Raw genomic sequence first — 15,181 nt, forward strand, 5'->3', positions numbered from 1 at the left:
GGTCAGCTCCGCCTCTCTCTCTCTCCCTTCTCCTCCCCTGCTCACCTCGCCGATAACACAAGCTCACAGATCTCTTCCTACCATATTCAGATTAGACTCTCATCCTCGTCATGTTCAATCACTTGCGAGACTGGTTGCTTCCCTCTCCGACGGACGCCAACGCTTCGTCCCTTGAAGGTGAAGCCCAGTTCGACAGCTCCTCTCCTTCGCCAACGTTGTTCCACAGGCTAGAACAGCATCTCAACTTCTTCAGAATACATCTGATTGCTTTCACCATCATCGTGAGTACAACCTGGCTGGCGATCGAAGAGCTCATCGAAAGGGAGGCATCAAGAAAGGCGAACGTCGAGCTCACATTCCTTTCCTCCTTCCCTCTCCCTTCGTTTGCTCTTGCAGCCTCTCTTCTTCTCTGGAATCTTCTACGGAGCCAACGGACAGTTTCGCATCGAATACATCGACTCTCTGTTTCTCTGTTTTTCTGCTATGACGTGAGTTTGACTCGTCGTACCCCGGACGAGCTTAGGGAGGAGGACGGGCTTCGGCTCCTCAAATCGTGTTTGACGCGTCTTCTCTTCTCTCTCGCTTTTCTTTTGGTCTTGGACTGTCAGGGTGACTGGTTTGACTACCGTCAAGTGAGTTCGTCAGAATCAAGCTCAGCTTTCAACTTTTGGACCTGATCTCTTTCTTCTCGCAGCCTGTCGACGCTCACCGGACTTCAACAAGCCATCCTCTTCTGCTTGATGATCCTGGGAGATCTGACCTTCGTCTCTTGGATCATGGTGCTCGTGAGTCTCCTCCCTCTTTTACAAGCCACCGAAGCGAGCGCTGACGCTACCCCGACGTTCTCCCCTCAGGTTCGAAAGAGTTCGTTCTCGTCGCGTCGCCCTTCCCTCTCACTGACTGTCCACCCTTCACGCTGAGTTTCATCTGTTCTTTGCTCAGACTTCTTCCGAATCAAGTGTGAGACTCTTCTCCGTCAAGATCGATCTCACCGAGCGAACCTCCTTGCGGCGAGAACGGCGAGTCGGATGGCCACGGTGAGGATCGACGGTCAGAGCGAGGGTGAGGCAGGAGTAAGAGAACGGTTGAAAAGGAAGATCACTGGACTCATCTCTCTAGTGAGCACATCTGATCTGACTGAATACTCGGCGGGGGGAAAGCACGGAGCAGGGAGAACGACGCGTCTTGGTTGCGGACACAAAGCTGATGCTTCCCCTTCTTGGATGCATCGACAGCCGACTGGAGCTCGACCCTTCAGAACGGAAGTGGAGGATCGACCGGCTCCGTTTTCGAGCGAGACGATGCATTCGCTTCGATCGGAACACAGCGAACGCGTCGCTGTTTCGGTCGAACCTGGCCTCTCCTTCGTCCCTGAGGAACCACCATCTCGGAAGCCTACTACTGGAACCGCCCGTATGTCTTTCTATGATTCCTACTCTCCGTTTCGAGCTCGTGACCTGACGCGTTTCTTCCAGCAGGCCCTTCTCTGCTTCTTCACGTTGCCTCGAACGAGGACGTCCCTCCTCTCGACCACTCCGCTCAACCTACCTACGACATCTCCCCATCCCTTCTCCTCATCGACGATACTCATCTCTTCGACTCCCCTCCACCTCTATCTCCTCGACTCCTCCCGTCCGAGAACGAAGCTCACTCACCAACGTTCTCCGATACCCAACCCATTCCCTCCGTCCCAACCCCTCGATTCGCTCAAGCCGCTCGTTCTTCCGACCATCGTCAATCCTCCTATCTTCGCCATCCTACGATCGCATCAGTCTCTTATCCTCTGCATCTTCCAGGATCCGCCGCCGTTCAAACCTCTGCGGAAAGAGGTTTGGGAGGATTTCCGAACCCTCTGCTTTCTCTCGGAAACACCGTCATCCCTCGAGGATTGCGGCATCGGCTCACCCAGCCATCGAGGACGATGACTCTAGTCAGCGGGACGGTAGATCGGAGGGAGGAGAGACTGCATGCGAAGAAGAGAGGGTTGGAGGAAGAGGCGAAGGCAGGGTTGACGAAGTGAGTTTTCTCCCTTCCTCTCGACGCGTAGGCTCCAGTTCTGACCTCTCTTGGTCCTGTTGCTCGTCTCAGGGCTGCGAAATGGCTTCACTTCGACGGTCTTCTCGTCGGACGAAACTCTCTGTTCGCCAACATCGACGACCTGACGGACGAGGAACTCGAGGAGGTCGGAGGAGTAGAATACCGAGCTCTTCGTCTGCTCTCCTACCTCGTCGCCGGCTACTGGATCGGTTCTCAGCTCCTCAGCTTCCTCCTCATCTACCCTTACCTCACGACTCACTCGAAATGGGATTCCGTCTTCAACGATCAACCTCGGATTGTTTCGAAGCCTTGGTTTTCCGCGTTCCAGACGCTTTCGGCCTACACAGGTGGAGGACTGAGTCTGGTAGATACTAGCATGATTCCCTTCGTGAGTTTCTAGGTCGTGGAGGTTGGCGAAGCAACGAGAAGGAGTCCAGCCAGAGCTAATTCGACGTTCGACGCGTTCGTTTCTCCAGAGCACCGACTACTTGATGATCTTCTCTCTCTCGTTCGTGATTTTAGCTGGGAACCACGCGTGCGTTAGTCTTTTATCTTTCCGCTTTTTCTAAAGCTGACCTGGTTTCTCTCCTTCGACAGACTGCCGATCTTGTGAGTCGATCAAACGCGTCAACGACTTCGAAAAACTCAGCGAGGCTGTTCTGACCCTCCCTTTCACTTTCGCTGTAGTCTTCGACTTATCATGTTTGCTCCTTCTTCAAGATCTGCCTTGAATCACAACCGACTGATTCCCTTTTCTCCATTGCAGCTGGATCGGTACCAAGATCCTCCCTAAGGACAGCGAAGCCGTCGAAACGCTTCATTTCCTACTCGACCATCCTCGAAGGTAAGCCCATATCTCTCCCTCATATGACGATTTCTCAGCTGACTCTTCTACTCGGCTATGCAGATGTTTCCTCTACCTCTTCCCCTCTCATCAAACGTGGTATCTCTTCGTGCTCTTGCTCTTCTTCATGTTCGTCTTCCTTCCCTTTCTTCTCCTTCGATTCTTCTTCGAAAATGACCCTATCTCTCCTCTGCAACTCCCTTGCCGTACTAACCAAGCCTTCGCCTCTTTCTTCATCAGTGTGACGGTTCGTCTTCCTTCCCCCCTCGCCGAGTCCCGTCGCTGGTCGAGAAACCCTTTCACTGACCGACACTTCGTCTCGTACGCAGGAATGGATCGCCTTCGGGGTGCTCAACATCGGTCTCGAAGCTGTTGAGAGTCTCTCTGTAGGACAGCAGATCATCGACGGCTTCTTCCAGTCGATCTGCGTTCGAGCGAGCGGGTTTCAAATCGTCGTGCTCGCTGACCTGGCTCCTGCTATCCAGTGAGTTCGTCTTTTGTCTTTCCTCCTCTCAAAGCAGGGCTGACGTTTGATCGTATCTGCGCGGGCAGGTTCCTCTACATCATCCTCATGTGTACGTCTCTCTTCTCGCCGAGTTCTGTTCGACGCGTCGACTGACCTCCTCTTTCTTCGCAGACATCGCCGTTTTCCCCATCGCTCTCAGCGTTCGATCGACCAACGTCTACGAAGAGAAAGCCCTGGGAGTCTTTGTCAGGGAGGAAGGTTATACTCCCGATGATCCGGAGCCTGATTCGAAAGGACCGAGGGGAGAGGTTTTCGGGTTCGTTCTCTTTCCTTCGTCGTTTCTTCCTTCGGCTCTGTTCATCCCTCGCACTGACCTTTACCTTCTGTTTTGAATCCTCGCAGTCGATATCTACTCTGGCACGCAAGAAAACAACTGTGAGTTCAGTTCTTGTTGAGTCGAATCGCCTCCCGAAACCAAACGACGCCGTTGACGTGCCTTCCGCCTGTTTTTCTTTCCTGTCTGCAGAGCCTTCGACGTCTGGCCGTTGATGCTCGCCATATTCCTGATATGTATCGTTGAGGTGAGTCGACAAGGTTTCCTAGCGACTTTCGTCGCTGCTGATTCCTTTCCTCCGACCTGTACCTTTCTCGAGCAGCGCGATCAAATTATGGACGATACCAATGCTCCCTGGTTCAACGTCAGTCTGACACTTTCTCTCGATATATGAGGATCCACGCTGACCTCTCAATCATTCACAGCTGTTCCGAATCGTCTTCGAGATGGTTCGTCGTCGCGGTCTCTAATTACCTCGAGAGATCAGTGGCTGACATTTCTGCTTCATATACAGGTCTCCGCCTACGCTACTATTGGTCTCACTCTCGGAATTCCAACTCAAAACTACTCCTTCGCCGGATCATTCAGACCTCTCTCGAAGCTCATCGTTCGTCGCGTCTCGTTCACTGCTTTCCTCCTCTTTTCTACGCGTTTGATCGCCGCTTCCTCGGCTGACTCTCTTCCCTTTCCTGCAATTTGCACTCTAGACCATCTGTGTGATGCTTCGAGGTCGTCATCGAGGATTGCCGCAAGCCATCGACCGTGCGATCATGCTTCCTCGAGAGTTCAAGGATTCGAAGAGGCCTCCGCGTCAAGCTTCAGCAGGAGGGACTTCGACTCACGGTGGTCCCACCATACCGGCTCAAGAGGTTGTCTAACTCGCTATGTTTCGGGAAATCGATCCAAGACGCGTCGAAACACACGAGATCGCCCGCCAGACGCTCCACTCTCCCCTTTTTTCTCTCTCTCTTCCTTTTTACCTTATCATTTTCATACCTCGCATCTAGCCATACCCCTACAGGACTAATTCGGAATCCTTAATCTCCGTACTCTTTCTCTATACACGATCTTCACGACCCTTTTTCTGGGCTCCCTTGATTTTCCCAAAGCAGTCAAATCAACTCTCCACGCGCACGTCCCCTTCCTCGTTCAACCCATCACTCCCCTCTCTTCCCTTCCCCCCTTTGGCGCGACGAGAAACATGTCTTACCGCCAACCCCCACCTCCTCAATCTCAGCAGCAGTACCAACAGCAACAACAGCAGCAGCAGCACCAGCAGCAGCAGCAATACAACCGACAACCTTCGCCTCAACCAGGATCTTCATCTCGAGGTCAATCTTCAGGAATGGACGTAGATCAACCTGCAGGACAGCAGCAGCAGCAACAGGGAGGAAACGGGAACGGACCTGATTACGTCTACTTTGAACGACATCCTGAGCGGTTTGAGAGTGCGAGGCAGAAGAGTACAGGAGTGCGGATGAGGTTGGAGTTGTGGTACAAGGAAGGAGTCGAAGGAGCCGTCGAGAGGAGAGAGAGGTGAGTACTGGCTTGCTTTCTTTTACGATTATTAGGGAGTTGAAGGTGGCGGTGCAGGAAATGGGGTTGGTGGTGGAGGAGGGAGGGGTAGGACGGGGTGAAGGAGGGAAGGGGAGAGATGGAAGGACGGAGGAGAGGGAGAGATGAGGGAGGACAACGAGGGTCGTGTGCTTTCGTTGGAGGGAGGACTCGTTCTTCCCTGCAGTGACGCCATGGCTCACCGAGCGCTGAGATAGGTCAGAGTTCACTGGAAACTCAGTCGCTCGGCTTGTGGATTTGGGAGTTGTGGGAGGACTGGCATAGAGGAAGGAAGAGAGGGAACCCTCGTTGCTTCCCTTCCTCAGCCCTCTCTTCCCTCCTTCCTCATCAACTACCCCTTCGTAGCAGCTATACCCCGGCAGCTCTCTTCCTACCCTCCAGGAAGGGTTACTGTCTCGCCCAAACCTTTTTCTCTTCATGCTTTCACTGCGGTCGTTCCCTTTCTCTCCCTTCAAAAGAACGTCCGAGCTCACCACCCATCTTCCTTCCTCTTCGTTTCGTTTCCTCTCCAGACGTCTGACTCTCGAACGAGCACTCGGTCAAGATCATCTCACACCAGATCATCTCAAGCAGAGGCAGCTGGCTCAGCTCGGAAGGAAGGAATCCAAGTTAGTCGGCCTCTCTTTGCTTTGACTTCGTGAATGCGCGACGACGACGATCGAGAGAAAGAAGGGCGAGAGCTCATCGCCATCGCTTCCTTCTCTTCTTGTTTCCTCTACAGCTTCCTGCGACTGCGACGAACCAAGCTTGGACTGGGAGACTTCCGGACTGTGAAGGTCATCGGAAAGGGAGCTTTCGGAGAGGTTCGTTCGCATCCGATTCAATCTCGTTTGGTCGTGAGCTCACCTTTGTTCATCCCTCCCTTCCTTTCATCGTCGCAGGTTCGTCTGGTCCAGAAGATCGACACAGGAAAGATCTACGCTATGAAGACTCTCATGAAGAGTGAGATGTTCAAGAAGGATCAGGTTCGTCCCTGCTCTGTGGCGAGAACGAGAGCAGAAGAGAAGGAGAGAGCTGACCTTCCCTTCGATGATTGCAGCTGGCTCACGTCCGAGCAGAACGAGACGTCCTCGCCGAATCCAACTCGCCATGGGTCGTTCAGCTCTACTACTCGTTCCAAGATCCAAGTTTCCTGTACCTGTTGATGGAGTTCCTGCCTGGAGGAGATCTCATGACGATGTGAGTCTCGACGTCGCTTCCCATCTCCTTCTCCTCTTTCGATGCTGACCTTGATCTCCGTGCTGCTCGTCTAGGTTGATCAAGTACGATACTTTCTCGGAGGACGTGACCAAGTTCTACATGGCTGAGTGTATCCTCGCCATCGAGGCGGTTCACAAGCTGGGTTTCATCCATCGGTTCGTCTCGTCTCTCGTCGCCTCTCTCTCCAACTCTGCAGCGTTCTCTGACCCCAATTTTTGTCTTTGTCTCGCTCTCGTAGTGACATCAAACCCGATAACATTCTCATCGACTCGACTGGACACATCAAGCTCTCGGATTTCGGACTCTCGACGGGTTTCCAGAAGCAGCACGATTCGGCCTACTACCAGCGACTTCTCGACGGAGGCAACGTGACGAGCCCGACGCCTACTCAGTCGGAACACGTCGGAGGTGGAGGAGGAGCGAGGAACTCGGTGATGGTCAACTCGATCCATCTGACGATGAGCTCGAAGGACACGATTGCGACCTGGAAGGCGAACAGGAGGAAGCTGGTGAGTACTTCGAAGAAGACCGGCTGGCTCACGATCAATTGAGTTCTGACCATTTGAACGTTGCTTTTCTCTCCAGGCCTACTCTACCGTCGGAACTCCAGATTACGTTCGTCCAACTCCCTCTTCCTTCTCGACGCGTCCTCGACCTGATCTGACCTCGCTTCCCCTCTCTTACCTCTCATCTCGCATGATCGCAGATCTCTCCTGAGATTTTCCTTCAGCAAGGATACTCGAACGAGTGTGATTGGTGGTCTCTCGGGTTCGTCGTCTCCCGCTGTCCGTGTCCTTCGTTCCCTTCTTCCCTCGCTGACCTCTCTCTCTCTCTCTTTCGCTCGTACAGTGCCATCATGTTCGAATGTCTCGTCGGATACCCACCTTTCTGTTCCGAAAACGCTCACGATACCTACAGGAAGATTATCGACTGGAAGAACCGTGAGTCCCTCATCGCTCTTTCTTCACTTCCCTTCGTCCATCGAGCTTCGATTTGACCTGACCTCCTCGACGCGTCTCTTTCTCTCCTTCTTAGACCTCTACTTCCCCGATGATGTCCATCTCTCTCGAGAGTCCGAGGATCTCATCCGACGGTGAGTCTTCAACCCGGAATCCGAAAACAAAGTCGAAGAACCCGAACTGACCCCCTTTCTCCTCTCCTTCCTTCCCTCGCCTCTTGTCAGCCTCCTCACCAACCCCGAAACCCGTCTCAATGTCGATCAGATCAAGTCGCATCCCGTTCGTCCTCCCTTCCCTTCCCATCCCTCTCCTTTCTCGTCGTCTTCGCCCGCTGACCGTTCATTCCTCTCTTCCCTGCATCTTCAGTTCTTCTACGGAGTCGACTGGTCGACGATCCGAAACATCGAAGCTCCCTTCGTCCCTCATCTTCGATCCATCACCGACACCTCCTACTTCCCCACTGAGGATCTCGAAGCCGTCCCGGATCAGACGCCAGATCAGCAGGGAGGTGCTGGGTCAGGGAAGGATTTGGCGTTCTTGGGTTACAGTGAGTCCTCTTCTTGCTTCTGTATCTTGAGTCGGTCGAGGAAAGGTTGTGAAGGAAAGGCTGTGAAGGAGCGAACCCAGAACGAAATCGAGACGACAGCGAGCTGACTGTTCGCCTCTTCTCCTCCTTCCTTTGGCGAATCAACCCAGCTTTCCGAAGATACGAGGGACACAGTTAGATACTACAGGGATGGCTGGTCCACTTTTGATAGTCTACACATTCGGTCGAGGTCTCTCGTTTCGGTTTAGTTTTCCGGTTCTCTGGGCCGTTCCTCGCATTCGCATCGATTTTTTTGTACGCTTCTTGCTTTCGTTTCACTGATGCATGGCTGATCGAAGAAGTCGACAGAGACCAGTTTACTCTAGGGTATTGCAAAGGGAAGAGGGAGGAAGGGGTAGGCTCGAGATACCGGAGAGACGATGAAGCTCGACCCGGCGTCGTGCCTTCGATGGCACAGAACGAGAGGGAGGGAGATGCTCGCCCCGTCGGATGGCAGGCATCTTTGTTTGCTTTCTCTCCGAGAAGTAGAAGGAGACACAGAGGGTGGGAGCCGAAACGACGGGAGTCTCGAGTCGAATCACAAACGAAAGGACGCCAGCTTCAACTTCCTGGTCTCCAGTTTAATGTCATCAGCCAGGGTAGAGGCATGTGGGGGTATTTCTGCGCGTCTAGCTCAAGGTCATCTGTCTCTTCCATCTTTCAGTTGCTTCGAGTCGAGAGAAAGTGAGCTTGCGACCCGACGAAGCCTCTACTGAACGATTTCAGCCAAAGGAGGTCGCGCCCATCCTATCATAGAACTTCAAGGGAGATTAGTAAAAATAGCGTACGAGTGTATAGCCTTCGTCAGCGTCGATAGACACCGAGAGATGATCCGCTTTCGACAAACGACGCGTCGTCGCTGGTTCCGTTTTCTTTCTCCGACGCTCCTTAAAGCACAACGGGCATACATATACAGCTAAAGAGCGGAGAAAAACAGATGAGGACAGATAAGAACGCTCAGCGAGCGGACGGATCCAGCAGGACAGGTGGAGTCGAGACGCGTTGCTCGTTCGATCTCTTCCCAGCCTTTACATGCTTGCATGGTTGCGAAACAGAGCGAGCGAGTATCTCAGCCTGTACCTGAGCTCTGCATATGCGTGCAAAATTTAGACTTGTGAGCCGTCGTGCAGATGCACAGAGGAGAGAAAAACAGCTTCGAAGCGAAGCGCGTCGACGCGGTGGTCTCGTTGCTCTCTTTTTCGTCTTCCTCCCTTCCCATCTGGCTTGACTTCGAACGTTCGCATCCCGTAGGAACTTGAGAGATATGAGCTTCGATGTGAAGCCCTCGAGAGGCAGAAGAGGCGAGAGCGTTGCCGTCGCCTCGACCCCTCTCGACCTTTCGCCTCTCCCCTCGTTCTGTTCAACTTTTAAACCAAGCATCATTAATCTCCTCTCCCCTCTCTCTCTCTCACGCATACAAAAACCCATCTGCTCCAAAAAATCCTCTACTGGTTGACGAACGAGACTCTGCACCGAGGGAAAACGCAACGCACAGAGAGGTCAGCAGAGAACAAACAAGGTCGAGAAAAGCGGGAGGTTGGGGATTAGACTGACCCCTTCTCGATGTTCTTCTTGAGGTCGGGAAGGCAAGCCTTGAGGTACTCCTGCTCCTCGGGCGAGAGCTCTCCAAGAGGGTGGATCTTGGCGACTCCCTCGGGCTGGAGAGGGGAAGGAAACGAACGAACGAAGGGAGGGAACAAAGTCAGTTTCTGTCTCTTTCGTGTTTGAAGAGTCGAGAGAGGCTAGGAAGGGTGGAGGAGGAGTAGAGATGGGAAGGAAAGGGAGAGGGGGAAGAGAGGCTTGAGGAGGGAGGAAGGAAGAGAAGGACTCACTCCGAGCTCAACGTTGGAAGAGAAGAAGGCGACTCCCTCAGAAGCGAACAACGGCGACTCGACGAAAGTGGGGATAACGACACCGGTCTCTCCCTTCTTGGCCCTCATGAGAGCAGCGGCGAACTCGGATCCGGCTGCAGGAAGAAGGGAAGGAAGGGAGGTCGTGGTCAGCTCGAGCTCTCGTTCCTTCGGTCGTCTGCGTCCTCGCTCCAATCTCTCCCACCGACAGAAGAGCTGATCCGAACCATTATCTCGTCTCCGCAAAGTAAGATAGCAAACCAAGACTCACCGTAAGCCATCGAGAGAGTAGCCGATCCAGCTCCATCCTTAGCCTTGACAACCTCGTCTCCTCCGAACTGGATCCTGTTGACGAGAGTCTTGTAGGTCTCTCCGGAAACACCCTTGGCGAGCTCGGTCTGGGAGAGCAGAGGAACGATGGTAGCTCCAGAGTGTCCTCCACTGTGAGTAATCGAAACGAGAAAGAAGAAGGGTCAGCGAGGGAAGCTCAGAGGGAGGGAAGGAGGACCGAGGGAAGAGAGGAGGAAGAACGAAACACTCACACAACGGTGACCTTGGTGTCCTTAGGGTCAGTTCCCTTGATCTCGGAAAGGAATCGGGAAGCTCGAACGACATCGAGGGTGGTAACTCCGAAGAGCCTGAACGGCAAAGAGAAAAAAGGAGGAAGGGAGGAAAGGTCGGCCGTCAGCTTCGACTCTTCTCGCTCGCTTGGAAGGGCTTCAACTCACCTCTTAGCGTCGTAAACACCGGCCTTCTTGAAGACCTCGGCCCAGATGGGGACGGTGGAGTTGACGGGGTTGGAGATGATACCAACGAGGGCCTTGGGGGCGACCTCAGCGGCAGCCTTAGCGAGATCTCGAACGATGGAAGCGTTGGTGTTGAAGAGATCGTCTCGGGTCATTCCAGGCTTTCGGGGAACTCCAGCGGGGATGAGGATGATCTCGGCTCCAGCGAGAGCGTCCTTGAGGTTCTCGGCGGCGTATCCCTTGACCTGAAAGAGAGGAAGTTGAGAAGAGGAGGGAAGGAGAGGAGAGGAAGGGAGAGATGGGTCAGGTTGGAGATCGAGACCGAGGAGCGATTCAAACTCGAGGATTCAAAGGAAATAGGAAATGTGAGTACTTACAACAGAGTTGACGTTGACGTGTCCGATATCAGCAGCGACTCCAGGAGCTCCTCGGATGTCGTAGAGGGAGAGCTCAGTAACGTCGGGGTTGAGCTTGAGGAGAAGGGACAAGGGCTGTCCGATTCCTCCTGCAGAAGAGCGAAAAAGAAACACAAGAAGGAAATTCAGTAAGCTGCTCTCTGCTGAGGGTGAATCTATATCGAGAAGGATTGTGAAATGGACGAGAGAAGAGGAAGATATGTTCCGAGGGAACCCGACTTCATCGACCTGTCCTTCCTCCTTCCTTCCTTCGACCTGACCTCGAGAGCGAGCGAGGGCCTCTCGACAGAGCGACTCAGCTCGCCTAGCGTACGACACCTCGCCAGCGAGAGAGCGAAAAGAGGGGAGAAGAGAAGGAGAGACGTGCTCTGTTCTCTCTCGGAGAAGATGAACCGGAGCGTCGTCCTCCTCTCCTTCCTACCTTCCTTCCTCTACCTCGTGCGACCTCCCTCTTCCCTCCCTTCCTCCTACCCTCGCGAGCCCACATATCGCCCCTCGAAGCCCTCCTGCCCACCAGCACTTCTCTCCAAGCTGAAACAGCCTCGAGAAGAGCGGAAAAGAAGCGAAGAGGAAGGAAACTCGCAAACTGACCTCCAGCTCCAAGAACGGCGACCTTGACGAGGTTGGCAGGAGTGGTAGAGAAAGCCCGCTTGGAGGCAGAGGCGAGAGAGCGTCGAGCAGCGAACATCCTGAGTAGAGAGAGAGAGGTTTTGAAGGGAAGGGAAAGGGGAAAGGGAGAGAAGGGGAGAGAGAGAGAGATGGTTGAGGTTGGGGGGAGGAGGAGCGAGAAAAGGCAAAGCGGAGACGGAGAAGGCGTTTGTTTTATATAATTATTTCGAGTCGGCTCTCTTCACCTCTGGATGGAATGTAAGATAGAGCAGGTTTCTCTGTGGGTGGATAAGTTGAGTTTCTTCGCAACGGGAGTGCGAGAAGAGCGAGGAGGAAGGTCGCTGATCCTTCAGCCCTCGCCTCCTCGTCTTCCTTCATCCCCAACGCTTCACTTCTCTTCGGGGCGTCACGTCGCAAGCTCCGCTCCTTCATCTTCAAAATAGCACAACTAGGGCGAAAATCAGGGCCAGGCTCAACCACGGAGACCATCTTCAGTCCTTACGACTTTGACGAGCCCACATCGCACTCGGAATTCGCTCGACGCGTCGACGTCTCCTCAAACCATCCATCAAAAAAGGCAAACGAGAGAAGCAAAACCAAGTAGAGTCAAAGAGAAAAGTTGTAGAGATCCGATCCTGCGACTGTCATTCCGTTCATCGGTATCCGATTACTGAAAGAAAAGAAAAAAAAGGAAGGGAGAAAAAAGAAAGGTCAGCCTCCGTCTCGTCTCATCTCATCTCTTCGTCTTCTGCACTCCTCTTCCCCACCTCCTCGCGCCCGCCCACCCAGACTCGATCCTCAAAGCGAGGAAGACAAAGAAATCCAACTCACTGTGATAACAGTAGGCTCCTTCCTCCCCGTAAACTCCTCCAACTTGCTCAAGCTCAACGCAACCTCAATCAGCGGCTTCAACCCCTCCTGAGTATCCCTCTCGTACTCCCCTTCCTCCTTCGAGTACTTCTCCACGTAAAGCCTGACGGTCGCTCCACTCGATCCCGTTCCCGAGAGCCTGAACACGATTCGAGACCCGTCGGCGAACCGAACGTAGAGCCCTTGGTTCTTGGAGACGGATCCGTCGATGGGGTCGGTGTAGGCAAAGTCGTCGGCCTCGGCGACGGTGAAGGTGGTAGGGGAGGTGGTGGCTTTGAGGGAGGAGCCGATGAAGGAAGGGGAGGCGAAGGTGGAACGGAGGTTGGCGACGAGCTTCTCGGCTCCCTCGGAGGCAACTTCTTCGTAGTCGTATCTGTTGAGGAAGAGGGAGAGGGAAGGAAAGGGAAGAGTCAGCTTGAGCTCGAGAGGGAGGCGGAAAGGAAGTATAGAGAGGTGGAAAAGGAGGGAGAGAAGGGACGAACCGAGAGAAGAAGCTTCGTCCGTACTTCTTGTAGAAGTCGAGCTGGATCTCCTTGATACCGGCTCCCGGGATGGTAGCCTGAGCGGCGGCGATGATCTGGAGCCAAGCTGAGAAAAGAAAGAAGAGACGGAAGAAGAAGGACGATCAGCTGGGGTTCGAAAAGGGAGGAGGACGCGAAGGACAAGAAAGACGACTCACCAACGACAGCCCAGAGTCCGTCCTTCTCACGGATGTGATCCGATCCGGTTCCGAACGACTCCTCTCCACAGATGGAGAGTCGTCCAGCGTCCATGAGGTTTCCGAAGAACTTCCATCCTGTTTGAGAGGAAGGAGAAAGGAGAAGGGGCGTTCGAGAGTCAGCCCTTCGTTTCCCTCGACCAACGACACGAAGAAACGAGAAGCACTCACCAGTAGGAACCTCGAAGACCTCAAGACCCTTGGCCTTAGCGACAAGATCGATAGCTCCCGAGGTAGGCATCGACCTGGCAAGACCCTTGACTCCTCCCTTCTTGAAGTAAGGGATCGCCTCCGCCCAATCGGCGATGATTGCCACGGAATCACTGGGAGTGACGAACGCTCCAGCTCCGTAGATCATGTTCCTGTCACCGTCTCCATCACTAGCGGCTCCGAACGAGATCTGCTCCTTCTCGACTCGAGCGACGAGGTCGTGGGCGTAGGTCAAGTTGGGGTCGGGGTGGGATCCTCCAAAGTCGGGGAGAGGAACGCAGTTCTGGATAGAGGATTCTCCGAGACCGAGGGTGTCGACAAAGATGGCTCGACCGTAAGGGCCAGTGACTCCGTTGAGTCCGTCGAAGAGGACGGTGGGAGCTTTGTGGCCGGCAGGGGGAGGGGTGTGAAGGTAGGACTTGATGAGGTCGAAGTCGAAGATGGAGTGAAGGAGGGTCATGTAGTCGGCGACAGAGTCGATGATCTCGATGTCGATGGGTCCGACCTTGGTGGGACCGATCTTGAGGAGGTCGACCTGGTAGAAGAAAAAGGGAGGAAGGAGGTGAGGAACGTGGGAGGGATGGAGAAGGAGAGAGAGGGTCGAGCTCGCGCTCTTCAGGAGCTGGGAGAGAGACGAACCTCAGGAAGAGCGATGGTCTTGTACTCGGAGATGGTCTTGGTGATCTCGTAGATCTGCTCGGTGATGCTCTCGGGAGCAGGTCCTCTGAAGGAAGCGGAAGCAAAGAAAGAAAGCACAAGGTCAGCTCGAGATCTCCTTCTCCCTCCCTCCCCAATCTCTTTGCTCTCTCTCCACTCACCCGTTCTCGCAGTTGTACTTGATTCCGAAATCGTTCTCGGGTCCTCCAGGGTTGTGCGAAGCGGTCAAGAGGATACCTCCGTCGGCCTTGTAGGACCTGATGACGTGGGAGACGGCAGGGGTAGAGAGGATGGAGTCGTGTCCGACGATGAGTTTGGCGACTCCGTTTCCAGCGGCGAGTCGGATGATGGTCTGGACGGTTTCTCGAGCAAAGTATCGACCGTCACCTCCGACGACGAGAGTCTTTCCAGCAGGTCCTCCAGGGATGGCGGAGAGCGTAGCTTGGATGAAGTTCTCGGTGTAGTGCTGAGGGAGAGGGAGGGAAGGGAGAGAGAAGGAGAGGAGGGGAGGAAGGGGAAGAAGGAGGTCAGCTTTGGAGCTCGGAGAAAAAGGAGACGGGAGGAATGTGTGGCTGGGAAGGAAAAGAGGGTGCGAAAGAAGAGATCCAGCTACTAGCTCGACCTCTGAGAAGGGAAGGAAGGAGCAGAAGAAAGTACCGAAGGGAACCGAGATGGGGAGATGGCTCGACGTCACGGATCCTTTTTCCTTTCCTCCATCTCCCCTCCCCTCTACACTTTCTGCCACAAGAGAAAATCTACCAGAGCGAGCAAGAGAGTACTTACCTCCTGCTGGAACACCTTGACCTTCTTCCTGAGTCCAGAAGTTCCTGGTCGTTGTCCCTCGAAGGGTTTGACGGAGATGGTCTCGATGGATCTGGAGGGGAAGCGAGAAGGAGGGAAACAAGGGAGGGAGTCAGCTTGAGCTCAAGGAAGTTTTTCAGGGTCCAGCTGAGCAAGACGAGGTTGTAGTAGGGAGAGAAGAGCTTGTACTCACGCAGACATGTTGGTTGTGGGTGGGGGAAAGAAGGCAGGAAAGAAGGAGTTCGAAAGAAGTTGGGTCCGGGAAGTGACGACGGCGTTGCTCGCTCTCTTTTGCCCTCCTGT

At 54.0% G+C, this 15,181-nt stretch overlaps 4 protein-coding genes across 4 annotated transcripts; 2 read left to right on the forward strand and 2 right to left on the reverse strand.

Annotated features, from left to right (window-relative positions):
* Positions 1-110: 110 nt before the first annotated feature.
* Positions 111-4,559, forward strand: BDY24DRAFT_414196 (cation transport protein-domain-containing protein; the record flags this gene model as incomplete). Its single annotated transcript, XM_076643277.1, has 24 exons — positions 111-281; positions 397-488; positions 609-632; positions 695-785; positions 855-864; positions 943-1,037; positions 1,236-1,413; positions 1,479-2,016; positions 2,089-2,425; positions 2,514-2,572; positions 2,635-2,646; positions 2,725-2,739; positions 2,804-2,881; positions 2,945-3,010; positions 3,122-3,128; positions 3,211-3,365; positions 3,434-3,456; positions 3,519-3,663; positions 3,750-3,782; positions 3,874-3,928; positions 4,004-4,045; positions 4,107-4,130; positions 4,196-4,288; positions 4,389-4,559. The coding sequence occupies 24 exons, from the start codon at positions 111-113 to the stop codon at positions 4,557-4,559; spliced, it is 2,514 nt and encodes an 837-aa protein (XP_076497644.1).
* Positions 4,560-4,840: 281 nt separating this feature from the next.
* On the forward strand, positions 4,841-8,303 carry CBK1 (serine/threonine protein kinase CBK1). Its single transcript, XM_076639947.1, has 14 exons — positions 4,841-5,217; positions 5,769-5,864; positions 5,978-6,059; positions 6,138-6,221; positions 6,296-6,435; positions 6,510-6,611; positions 6,695-6,965; positions 7,042-7,071; positions 7,163-7,224; positions 7,306-7,397; positions 7,492-7,549; positions 7,640-7,694; positions 7,782-7,962; positions 8,112-8,303. The coding sequence occupies exons 1-14, from the start codon at positions 4,883-4,885 to the stop codon at positions 8,138-8,140; spliced, it is 1,617 nt and encodes a 538-aa protein (XP_076497645.1). The 5' UTR covers positions 4,841-4,882; the 3' UTR covers positions 8,141-8,303.
* A 1,063-nt stretch (positions 8,304-9,366) lies between these two features.
* On the reverse strand, positions 9,367-11,782 carry MDH1 (malate dehydrogenase MDH1). Its single transcript, XM_076639948.1, has 8 exons — positions 11,605-11,782; positions 10,975-11,102; positions 10,580-10,842; positions 10,394-10,489; positions 10,123-10,292; positions 9,834-9,967; positions 9,556-9,659; positions 9,367-9,468 (listed from the first exon to the last, which is right to left on the reverse strand). Exons 1-8 carry the CDS (start codon positions 11,699-11,701, stop codon positions 9,447-9,449), a joined length of 1,014 nt encoding a protein of 337 aa, XP_076497646.1. The 5' UTR covers positions 11,702-11,782; the 3' UTR covers positions 9,367-9,446.
* A 424-nt stretch (positions 11,783-12,206) lies between these two features.
* BDY24DRAFT_360931 (phosphoglucomutase) lies at positions 12,207-15,135 on the reverse strand. The gene is made up of 8 exons (XM_076637865.1): positions 15,072-15,135; positions 14,861-14,951; positions 14,239-14,543; positions 14,060-14,144; positions 13,382-13,955; positions 13,172-13,288; positions 12,975-13,080; positions 12,207-12,865 (listed from the first exon to the last, which is right to left on the reverse strand). The coding sequence occupies exons 1-8, from the start codon at positions 15,077-15,079 to the stop codon at positions 12,421-12,423; spliced, it is 1,731 nt and encodes a 576-aa protein (XP_076497647.1). The 5' UTR covers positions 15,080-15,135; the 3' UTR covers positions 12,207-12,420.
* Positions 15,136-15,181: the final 46 nt, after the last annotated feature.

The sequence above is a fragment of the Mrakia frigida genome (assembly GCF_051309035.1).
Source record: "Mrakia frigida strain ATCC 22029 unplaced genomic scaffold BDY24scaffold_11, whole genome shotgun sequence".
Classification (NCBI taxonomy): domain Eukaryota; kingdom Fungi; phylum Basidiomycota; class Tremellomycetes; order Cystofilobasidiales; family Mrakiaceae; genus Mrakia; species Mrakia frigida.

Excerpts from the sequence above, each read along its gene's own strand:
- CBK1 (XM_076639947.1), top strand. The coding sequence starts at position 4,883 with ATGTCTTACCGCCAACCCCCACCTCCTCAATCTCAGCAGCAGTACCAA. Across the intron at positions 6,060-6,137 it reads GAAAGGGAGCTTTCGGAGAG|GTTCGTCTGGTCCAGAAGAT; the intron begins GTTCGTTCGCAT and ends TCATCGTCGCAG. Across the intron at positions 6,436-6,509 it reads GGAGGAGATCTCATGACGAT|GTTGATCAAGTACGATACTT; the intron begins GTGAGTCTCGAC and ends CTGCTCGTCTAG.
- MDH1 (XM_076639948.1), bottom strand. The coding sequence starts at position 11,701 with ATGTTCGCTGCTCGACGCTCTCTCGCCTCTGCCTCCAAGCGGGCTTTC. Across the intron at positions 9,660-9,833 it reads CTTCCAACGTTGAGCTCGGA|CCCGAGGGAGTCGCCAAGAT; the intron begins GTGAGTCCTTCT and ends TCCCCTCTCCAG. Across the intron at positions 9,469-9,555 it reads AAGAAGAACATCGAGAAGGG|AGTCTCGTTCGTCAACCAGT; the intron begins GTCAGTCTAATC and ends CCCTCGGTGCAG.
- BDY24DRAFT_360931 (XM_076637865.1), bottom strand. Across the intron at positions 14,145-14,238 it reads AAGTACAACTGCGAGAACGG|AGGACCTGCTCCCGAGAGCA; the intron begins GTGAGTGGAGAG and ends CGCTTCCTTCAG. Across the intron at positions 13,289-13,381 it reads GGTCTTCGAGGTTCCTACTG|GATGGAAGTTCTTCGGAAAC; the intron begins GTGAGTGCTTCT and ends CCTCTCAAACAG.